The 11,623-nt window shown below is 40.2% G+C and overlaps 1 protein-coding gene across 2 annotated transcripts in view; it reads right to left on the bottom strand.

Moving 5' to 3' along the window:
* The window catches only part of LOC109293450 (merlin-like), a 42,338-nt gene that overhangs the window by 18,948 nt on the left and 11,767 nt on the right, over positions 1 to 11,623 (bottom strand). For both annotated transcript variants that reach the window (XM_019511367.1, XM_019511366.1), the window contains exons 2-4: positions 7,747 to 7,864; positions 4,935 to 5,060; positions 4,435 to 4,557 (exon numbers count right to left, since the gene is read on the bottom strand). In XM_019511367.1, coding sequence (XP_019366912.1) covers positions 4,435 to 4,557; positions 4,935 to 5,060; positions 7,747 to 7,864 — 367 coding nt within the window. The remainder of the gene's footprint in view (positions 1 to 4,434; positions 4,558 to 4,934; positions 5,061 to 7,746; positions 7,865 to 11,623) is intronic.

Raw genomic sequence — 11,623 nt, 5'->3', positions numbered from 1 at the left:
AGATCTACTAGGTCCCTTCCGACCCCAAATCTATGAAACCCAACTGTAAATGGAAATTATGTTTCAAAGGTAAGTATTAGACATCATTCCAACAGCAGCAGGGAAATCCATTGAAAATATAGCAATCAGCTTGCTTGCTGCCATAAATTACCCTAAGCTTTAAAATGATAAGAATGGGTTTCTTCCATAAATTCAAGAAAAATTTAAGGGTGAAGCTCTGAACCTAGTATCATCAGGTTTATTCATCATGCCTCGTTCACATAAGTGGAATGAATCACCAAGCTCCCGCTCCCATTTATCACCTACTCTTAGCACATATATCCTGGAGGGAAGCTATAAACAAATCTTGCTTTCAGCATTATAAAAAAGGGCAGCTAGCTCCTCTGCTACTGTGAACTGGCATAACTCCCATTGTCTTCTGTAGAGCTATACTGGATTTCACTTGCTGAGGAGCTGCAGCACTGTATTTAAAGGGGCAGTGACAGGTAATTTAGATCCAAAGATACAGGTTTCTTACAAACAAAAATCAACTCAACAAAGTTTAATTTAATAAAATTGTTTTCAATCTTATCAAAAATAATCCCCTGGTTATAGAGTTCTCCGGTGCTTGCAATCCATATGGTGCATCTTCAGTTCAGTTCATCTATAAGGTGCAACTCTGTTCTGCCTTCTGTCTGATTCCAAGCTAAGGGCTAACTTCTCTGAACCTGTACTAGGCAAGCAAAGCCAGCAAATGAGCAGCCCGTTATAGCTGCCCAAGAAAGTCAAAGTGCAAGAAATGAAGAGGGAGCAAAAGGAGGAATCATACATGAATGGTAAGAGGTTAGATAGTTCAGAATTCCTTCCATTTTAATGCTTTATCAGTAGCACAGGCAAATTACCAACCGTTAGTCCGAGTTGCAACAGAGCCTGTCAATCCTGCAACGGCCTCATCAGCCATCTTGAGAACCATAGATAAAGCAGTCATGGAAGACAATCGTCCTCATCTATGAGTGATTGCCAATATATATAGCTATATACTAATGGAGTTAGGTTTGTTTTAAATCTTATTTTTATTTGATGGTTTAAAAGGCAATTGAAGAATGCAATTCACAGACCTCCCCCCACTTTTGCATGCAAATTTACCCTAATAAACAGACAGGAGTTAAAAAAAAAAAAAATGGAATTTGCAGCCTTAAATTCTTCCATAACAGAAGGAACGAATGACCTGGGGTAATACTTACTTATCTTTAAAATATGCATTGGAACAGTAGGTCCTGTGAACTGAAATGAACCGTCCAGAAAAGGCTTTTATTAGAACTTTATTTTCTGGTGAGCACAATATATGTATTTGAGTTATAGTGCAGGGAAACTCATTTCTAAGCTGCTAAAATGGAAAGAATTACAAGGTTTTTCTTCCAAATTGGAAAGCTATAGTTTTCATATTCCATCACACAAATCATCTTTTACAATTGAAAAGGACTCTGGACAAATCCTGCAGAAAATGTCTCTCAGTTTTTAATGAAATCTTATAAACAAGCAATTGTTCTCTTGCAAACAGCATAAACTAGTTTTAGTTGCATAATTTTATTCAGGCATCGCAAAACACTCATGCCATGTTAATATTTAAAAGGTGTCAATAGCCTATAAAGTCATAATCAGTAGGCATCCAGATGTCTGTACATGTTTTTCGTATTAGTATCCAGGTGCAATCTTAAGTTCTTACTGTCAGGAAACTTTGCAAGTTCAAATTTGTTTTTGTCTTGTTTTTCTACTTCGGAACGAGAGGAATTCACTAATTGCATATCTGAAAGTCAAAAGCCAGTCGAGACAGGTTCAGGGGGGGAAAACTATAACCCAAAGCAAAAATCAGGATTAAAAGAAAGGGGAGGGTGAGTTCTGAGCCTGTCATCTCTTTCCAAGATATCTTAAGAAAAAAGTTGTCGATTCAAAAGATTGCACTTGAAAAGACAGTTCCAGTCAATATATTAACCCTTGGAACAATGGCAATGGCATTTTCCAAAACTGTACAGACACACCTATAAAACAAGTGTGCTTACATACTTTTATATTTTAAAGTGACATGCAGACAAATCTTATCCTATACCCCAGGATCCTTGCACAGAAATCCCTAGGTCAAAAAGCAACAGAACTGCCATGGTCCTGCTACAAAAGGAAAGAAATCTGTCAAAAAGCTGTACAGGAAGCAGTATTCCACAGAAACTCCAAATACACCAGGAAAAAACTTGGGATGGAGTTGGTGAGAGAATGGATGAACGATGGACAATGGGTCGCTCAATAATTGCCCAAAAACTGAAGCACCATATACACCAATTACTATGGAGTGACAGCGTGGCTTTTCTGCTCCAGGTAGATGGAAGCAAGATAGGCTAAGGTCCCCACAGCAAATTTGTTTATTCATCACGGTATTAGTGTTGCCAACTCTGACTGAAGCTATTCCAGGGGATTTTTTTCTTCTTAAAATATCCCGTTAAAATCTCCCAGATTGCTTTCAGTAGTCACTGGGAGATCAATGCCAATTCCAGTAGACTCACAGCCAATCTGGGAGGGTTGGCAACCCTATACAGTATGTAAGAATTTGGCCCACCGTCAGTAGTTGCCAAAGAACCCCATCCCTCTCCAGGACAATATAATGGGAGTGACCAACCTGACAACAAAGTCAGAAAGTTATCTTGCACAAGTGATTATTTTTAACCACTTTCCACTTAAAGAACGTGCAGAACTCCAGAAAGCCTCAGAGCAGAACTGGGAAGTGTTATTTTCCTAATTTTTTGAGGGGAAAAATTGGGCACTGAAAGGATACGTGGCTTATCTAAGATTTCACAGTATATTGACAAAACTAGACATGAAACCTAGAAGTCCTGACCAAAGAATTTTGTTCTCACAGCTAGACAACTGTGCGTCTGAAAACAAAGAACAGTTGTCATTCCTCTAGTAACAGTGCCTCAACAACTCCACAACTGAAAATTGTTCCATTATCCACAGAGTTTATCCCCGCTACAAGAGTGTCACAGTGAGCGGGGGTCATTACATCAGCCAGAGCACTGGGATTCCATTAATTTCCTAGTGGTGAGGAAGGTAACTCCAACTGGCTAACTGGATTGGCAGGAGTCAAGGGTAGGCCAGGTGCCTGAACACTTTGGAGTACCACTGAAATAGTGTGCAATGAATAAGCATGATGCTTTAAAACAGTTGTACGGTACAGGGTATATTGCCTGCTTGCTTATTTGAAGAGCAAAGACAATCCAATGTTAATTTATCTGTAATAAATTTCCAGAAGACTGAAGCCACGGGTCTGGCTAGCACCGCTGATTTTCTCCTTTTCTTTTTTAACCAAAAACATTTTTTAATTCCAATAAAAACAGTAAGTTTGCCAAACGGCTTTGTTCAATTCAACAGGTTCAATTGTACAGAGGGTACGTGTTAAAAGACCCTTCACAGACTGGGACCTGAGCACCGAATCCTTAAAGGATTCATGACGTCTTATACTGCCAACAAAACAAGTTTTGAAAACCTCCATTTGGGACAGGTTGTCGGCTTCCAGGAAGCAGAATGAAAAACAAAACCAAAACACAAAACTTTCACAGCATGGACATATCAAGCACTAGCAGCAGGGGCTGTATTCACCAGTTTGCTCCACTGATTTCTCTTTTCTTCAGACAACAACCCCAGGGCACAAAAAGATTTACAGCCCTGAAGACCAGTAGGGACTTAAGAAATGCACAGAAATGTTCAAACTTTCTATTTCAGCTATGTTTCTTCCTTCTCTTCCCATAGGAGGGGGAAGCCACAGGTCTACTTGAAAATTTTACACACGCTTTGCTACAGACACAGAGGTGGTTAGCTGTAAAGTCCTAAATCAGGCAGAAAGCAGGGAAGGATGACACCTTATATTAACTGGCTCAGAAGCCTGAGTTTTCATCACTTTCTTCGTCAGATGTCTTAGCATCTAATGAAGTAGGTTGTTTCTTGTGAAAGTTTGCACCTCTCTGAACCAGTTAATCTCAGGTGCTACCCTGCTCTACCTTCTATTTTCCTAGGAGGAAAGCAAAGCTTTTTGTTGTTTGTGGGTTTTTTTAAGAGGCATCTAAACTGAAATATAGTGACTCCACATGTAAGGGGGGTTACTGCCCAAAACACTGGGTATGAGTCGCCCCTGGGCTTGTGCATCTGAACAGCTGACTATCCACAGTTAGCAAAGACACCAGGAGAACAGAAACTACTAAAACTTAAATAGGCAGGTCCAGCCAACAGAGGTTGAGCCATACCAGCCTGGGGAGTGTTCTCTATTCAAAGCAGGATATCCCACAGACACTGCAGCATGACAGGGAGGACTAAAACTACTCCAACAAGAATAAAGGCAATACTATGCAAACAATGAAAAGGGTGGGGTAAACAGAGCAAAGGGTAATAGTTAGATGACTCTCTCCTCACCTGCAGGAAGAAGAGGTGCTGCGTGATTTCTTGCAATAGCTCCTCTTCCACTTTTTCAGGGTAAAATTTAGCTAAAAACCGGAAACTAATTGGGTCTTCTTTGGGGATTTCTTGATCTAAAACCTGTTGAAAAACAGAATCAGTGGGGAAACTAGAGCATAAAGGCCTCCGAATCAATTTCTAAATGAACAGTAGAAAACAATCAGCATTCAAGATAAAGCAGGACTTTCACATGTCAACTGAAAGCACACTGGTGATTGTAAGTGTAAGCATCACTACTGTGCAGCAAGGGAATCTCCGAATGAATTATGTGGGCTAGGTTATACAGAAGGTCAGACCAGATGATAATGATTCCGTCTGGCCTTACACATCTGGAAATCATAGGTCATCACTAAACACAAGAGCTTTTACTTTTGGGGCTAAAGGTGTAACTCACTTCCACATGCCCTAGCTGAAAGGTTTCTGTGTAGCTGTTTTTACAGACCAGTTGTTTTCTGTACCTTTTTATCCATCTTTAACCAAGTGCACATTCCTTTTATTGTATATTGCAAGCCAAAGAACCACGTCTCTCTTAGCCCTAATGCTCGACAAACCAGGTCAAATAAGTCCTTTCCCTTCCACTTTATCTAGAGAGGAAAAAAAACAAACAATGAAAATGGATTTTTAAAATGCCATTATTTTAGCACATGCGCCCTAAAGCACACTGTTGCAATGCATGGAAAGGTAACTCACTCGCCATTTGTCAGCTTATTTCACATCCTTTCAAGTAAGGTTGTTGATATTTATATCTAACAGTTAAAACAAAGTCATTTAGTTTTTCTAACACGTATTCTATTTCCATGTAGAATAACTGCAGTATTTACCTCACAGGGTGTTACAAAGCTTCAGTACTATTTGCAAATTAGTATCAAATCAATCAGGCAAATCAGAAAGACAAATGGGGGTTGAAGGAGGGACTGCACAGAAAAGCAGCGAGGCCTGATGGTCATAGGTTAAATCCGCCCATAACTTCAATGAAAGCACATGAAGGACAATCTTGGCACCTTAATTATGTAGGTCACTGCCATTTGAAGTCACTGAAATTTTGCCACCCTTTTCAGTAGAAGTAAGATTCAGCCCATAACAGAATCATGATTTGCTGCATCCAGAAAAAAAAATGGATGATCTAATCTATATTTAGCTCTATCATTAGTAAGGGTGATTAGGTAGCATAGGTGCTTATGGAAAGAAGGCTTTTATTAAGGGTCCTGAAGTTCACAGATGCACACTTTCATTTTTTTTCTCTGAAAAGACTGCACAATTTTTTTTTTTTTACCTATTTGGGTGGATATTAAAAGTGTTTCTGTCCAATAATATGAGCCAGCCACTGAAGACCTCATGGTAAAAAAAACAAACAAACAAACCCCAAAAACTTAAGATCAATATTTAGACAGGGAGAAGGAAACCATCCTAGCAACTGAACCAACATTTGACGGAAAGCAGGAGGATAAATCCAGTTCATCCAGTTTATTAGTGAGGACCTGAGCTGTAAATAATATCCCCAAGCCCTTTACTTTTGTGACCCTGCCTAAACTATTTTGATCAGTGTGCCACAGACTCCTATCACTTGCAACTGGGTTCTTTAATCATGGAATAGCCTTTAAAAACCAAGAAGTATATGGGATTGCCAGTTCTTCATTTGTGACACAAGACTGTCAGGTCTCCCAAAAAAACAGTCATGCTCAAAAGAGTCTTTCCCACCTCCTTTTCCTATAGTTGAGTAATCAAGTGATCTATTGGCTTTCTCTGCATCTCAAGAGTGCAGCCCAATTCACCATGAGTGATCGATCATGAGATGTATTATTTTCTGCCTGTGGCGCTCCTTGCCTCTCTTTTCTACAGCCAAGATTCCCTGATCCACTTTATTTAGGAGACTTAAATGGTAAAGAACTGGCTTGTATGTCCAGATTTATCAATTTCTTTTGTTCCCCAGAGAAAATGAGAGGTCTGACTTTCTAAAAGGATAATTCTGCCTCAAACAGCTATACCTGAGTATAGATCCAGTGCTTAGACCCAGAAAGCCAACAGGGGCCTTTTTGAGGATAAAACCCTAGCCCCCAACTTAAGGAGGTATCGTCCTGGACCTTGTACAACAAAAGCTCTTAAGACCTGCTCCAGCAGACCCTGAGCGCACACAATTTTCATTTGAGTCAGTGGGAAACAGCCAAAAATAACACTGTACAGGGCTGTCATTTGTACCCACTTACATATCAATGTTCCCAAGACTGAAATCAGACTGAAGCTTCCACCTGGTATAATGCCACTTCTCTATACTCTTGTGCTCCAGTCATACTGATTTTAGAGTCAGCTTGAGGATTTTACTAAATATATTTAAATCAAAGGTGCACAATGTACAAGTTTCTAACGTAATTATGGTCTGTTGCCTTCTGATAACATACGTTTTTCAACAACCAGTGTACTAATAACTGGAAAGGATGCCCATCACAGGCAGATTTTACTTGTGTGATTGTCATTTCATATCCACCCACCAACACATTCTGATAAAAATTTTAAAATTCATCCTGAATACATTAAATTGTACTCATCATGACCTCTATGAACAAAGACAGGCTCAATGGCAATATAAGCTTCCTTCTCTCAGCACACCTTCATCTTAAAGTTAAGGAGACCTATCACAGGGGTTAGTTTCATAGAGAAATACAATTTAGTCCTACAATCAAGAGATCATTTAGTCCAACCGGGATCAAGCCTGTGACCGTGGTGTAATTAGCTCCATGCCCTAAGCAACTGAGCCAGGCTAAACAGCCATTTGAAAGGAGAGGGAAGTTCTGTTTGCACATCCGTTCAGTCTCTGGCCTCTCTGCGGGCAACAAATACTAAATGGGTTTTGCCCACTGGGACCTCAGTTGACACCACCCAACTTGCTTCACACAGGTGTTCAGTGGCACGTAGGAGAGTAAAGCCTTGCCTACATTACTGGCTTGGGTAGAATTCTGATTTGAACCCAATGACCCTGATTCTTCACCACTCTTGTACATCTGCCTATTCAGTTGTATCTCTGCCGAGTGAAAAGCTACCATTCTGTTTTGATAATATTTTGCACAGGCATAAGTGAATGTACAAAGTGCAGATCCATGGAAAATCAGGCTCATAACTTCACTCTTATCCTCCTCAGCCACATAGTTTCTTTATAATCCATTACTTTTCCCCTCAAGGCTGTTTGTAGTTCTATTTGGAGCTTTCAAAGTCAGACCGTGGTAACAGGAAGATACAGATTCTAACTCTTTCTGGGATTATGCATAGGAAACTTACCTCACAGCTGAACTCCATTTCAGCATCCATTGTTACAACTTTGACTTTAAAAGTCTTTGGTTGTTTCTTCTTCAATCCTCTAATAGACATATTTTGTAGCTTATCAAGATAACTGCTCCTGGAATTAAGCAACACAAGTCACATTAACAATATCACAAATTGTAATACATGGCTTTGAAGTGGAAATCTAGCAATATTTTCCGGGACATGTTCCAATATAGAATATGTCTAACCATGTTAGAGGAAATCAGTCTTGACTGTAAGCCATCTCAGAATACCTAACATCAAAAAGTGATCTAGGCAGTGATCAATAAAGGAATTTAAGATTTGAAGTTTAGGAGTCCTAGAGATTGTTTTTTAATCTATTATTCAAATGAAGTTTGCAACAGTTCCAGCAGATTTAGGTAAATATTAAAGAGTAAAAACACTAGAATGAGTATCGTTCAGCTCTGATACAGCAAGCCCCAATTATCTGCCTCTTACCACCAGCAAGGGCATTCAGAGATACCCAGATCCAGTCTCCTGGCTCTGGACAATCAAAGAACAGCAGACTCGTCACCTGTTGCAGTATTTCGATACAGATGTCACAGATGTTACAACTGTTATAAACAGATTTTGTGTTGCCCTAATACATATGACATACCATTTGTCTTCTGGGCAAAATTCTCTTGTCCAAGGCAGGATCTCTGTCGCATATACTATACTCTTTCTGTTCCCCAGGCGAGACTGACATCAATGGGAGCTCTGAGTGCAAAATATACACTGGAAATTTACAATGTTGATCAGAGGGGTCAATATTAAGTTTAAACCTCTCTATTTGTTATTAATCCCTAAGCAACAAGCTTGTTGAATTTCATAATATTACAGGCCCTGTCTCACTGACCTAACACATACCAACAGTATAGTTGGTGAAACTATACAGCACACACTTTTTCCTTTCAGCATATGTATGTCAATTAAAGTAGTGAAAGGTATTTAAACTGCTTATTTGCATTGTAGAGTGCTTGCAATATGAAATGGGTTCAGTTTTGCATAATATATTTGACACACGTATTTTAAGCACAGTTGACCAAATGCCTTTTAATAAACCTGCATAGAAAATATGAACTAGCTCCACCGCCAGCAGGACATGAAGCAGTGGGCCACAGCTCTGCATTAGGCTCAGAAAAACATAATTTGAGAACAATATAGGACAACTCGAAATTTTCAGACTACTTATGGAACAAAAGGTTTAACAATTCAGACATGGGCCATCTAGTTAACATCTGCAGGCCATATAGGCCAAACAGAGACTGGAGCATTTTCAGTTTTCCAGAAGACAAGCCTATTGTTATAGCATGGCAGACACCCAATCTTTCCTTACGACATCTCAAATCAAGTTCTCATTTGAATGGAAAAGTTTCATTTGCCTGAACCTTCCAAAACTTTATAAAGCATCTGTGTCCCTTCCTTCTCTTCTGCTGAGCTGTAAATTGGCATGCAGATTTCCTGAATATTTTCCTCTTGCACCTCTCATTCAAGAATCAGAAAGTGCTTTGTAATAAAAATGCAAATATGCATTTCCTTTTCACAGACATAGAAACTGAGGCAGAGAACAGGTCGGGGGGTTCCCCAGAGTTACCTGGTTATCAATGGCAAAACTCAAAATAACTTCCCAGGAAAGAATGCAACTCTGTGCCAGCCAGCAACAAGCCCTTCAGAGACACCACAAAGATGCAGCTTGCTCTGCTCGCAGCCCTGGCTGCTCCACACTCGGCACTAAATCTATGCACCCAAGCTGGATCCCAGCTGCACAGCTCTCTCTGAGCCTTAATACAGTCAAAGGTAAAACCAACAGTCTGCCCACACTTCAGCTGCAATAAACCTCAGGAAGACTCTCCATTGAAACTACATGAAAGAGCAGTTTAAAGATACCAATGCCTTTTTAGGTCCCAATCCGTCAAGATGCTCGAGATTTGATCAACACGTACAACAGCAACAAGGTCTGCTGTAGTCACAAAAGGTCACTCTGAGCCTTTTCTTATAAAGGTTACAACATTTCTACAGAACATGACAGAAAGATGAATCTAGCATTGGTACAAGAGTTAAAATGCTAGAATCCACCTGAATCAAAGTGATAAAGGCAGAGGGATCCTCCAAGTGCCAGTTGTGCCAAGAAAGAAAAAATAGTGACTGTAGGCAAGAGAGGGAGATAATAATAATAAACCTTATTTAATGTGTATACTTCTGATTCATCAAATCAATTAAATGGGTACGCTCTAAAGAAGTTCTCAACTGTTTTAGACTCACAGAACCTCTCCAAAACTTTTGTCATTGAGCGACACCCCTTTTCAAAAACCAACTTATTAATTACAGTGCTTACCTCCGTGCAGAGGGGACAGGAAGTCAGTAATGCCAACTCTCAAGAAAAAAAAAAAAAATCGCAAGACTCCTGATTTCCAAGTCAAATTAACTCTGACTCATGATGTCCTGATAGAGGGATCAAATCTCAGGATTTTTTCTTCTGACAGGGATACAGTGTCAAGCTCATAAGTCTGTGGAGGGGAAGCGGCAAGGGGAGAAGGAAGAGGCCGGGGGGGCAGCTCGAGACCCCCCATGGGGAGGGAGGAGGGAGGGAGGCAGTGGGTTTGGGGTGAATGGGGCCCCAGGGTTAGGACAAGTCATGCAACAAAGCCGTGGCTGGCTGGCTGTGTGCATGTTTCTGCGTGTCTGTCCCACTCCCAAGATACAGCCCCCACCCCCAGTCCTTCTGCTGCCCCTCACTCCTGACCCACCATACCCCACATCCTGCCAGGGTGTGCGGGGACCGCTCCTCTCCAGGGCTCCACATCTTCACAAATAACCCTTCCCCCCCCGACACACACACACACACACACACACACACTTCAAAAATAGCATCTCATGACTCACATTCCAAATCTCTTGATTTTTAAGGGTCATCTCATGATTTTTGACATGGTGGGGTTGGCAATACTGCAGGAAGTGGAGGTGAAGGACTAGTCAGGTAGCAACTGAGCATGAGCCTGCACTTATCTGCTTATATCCTCATAGCTTGGGACACACTCCAAAGGATCTCAAGGCACTCCTAGGTACCCCAGCACCTTGGCTGAGAATCACTTGCTCTAACGTGAAGACAGCCGACCATTTTCTACTTATTTCTCCGTTGGCAAAAAGCTGATCAAAGCGATACGTTCCTCTGCCATTTAACTGAAATTTATCAGAAGTTCTCCAAGTGATTCATTTTGACTTTATCACTTTAACTATAAATCAAAATGTAAAGTGTCAATAAAGATTGTGTCAACATTTTCAGAACAATTTTCTTGTTCAGAATTCTCATTTCATGGGAAATTTTAGAATTTCATTCTGATTCAGGAAACTGCAGAGTGACAAAGAAGGGAAACTCCAGGTTTCTACTAGCTGTATTCTCGAGGGAATAGAAAAGGAAAGAAATTTTCCAACAGGTCAGTCTAAGACCCACTGGTTATTTCATCTATGCTAGCTAATGAAGAGTATTATACTGAATCCACCATGTAGTTACGTGAGTTTGTAATCGGTGCAAATTAAAGCAGAAACGGGTGCTTAAAGGAGGAACCATTTCAAATGAAAAAAACAACCTTACAGGACAACATGATCAAATTTTGAAATCCTTTCTTTAAATGCAAAAGTGATAGAAAAATATCATGTTGCCTTGCTACTAACAACCACTTAAAACTGTGAATCATTTGCAACTGAATTTACCTACGTAACTCCCAGGAAAACAAAGGCTACACTGGAGTGCCAAAATAGTCACAGCACATACACATCGCATGACTATTTAAAATGTTAAATCACCAAATTCAAACTCCAACAAATCAAGTACATTTCAAATTAGAACAAA

Source organism: Gavialis gangeticus, unplaced genomic scaffold, assembly GCF_001723915.1.
Source record: "Gavialis gangeticus isolate Ggan-Ray unplaced genomic scaffold, GavGan_comp1, whole genome shotgun sequence".
Taxonomy (NCBI): Eukaryota; Metazoa; Chordata; order Crocodylia; family Gavialidae; genus Gavialis; species Gavialis gangeticus.
Note: the sequence above shows the minus strand (reverse complement) of the source record. Positions and strands in the feature narration are given on the sequence as shown.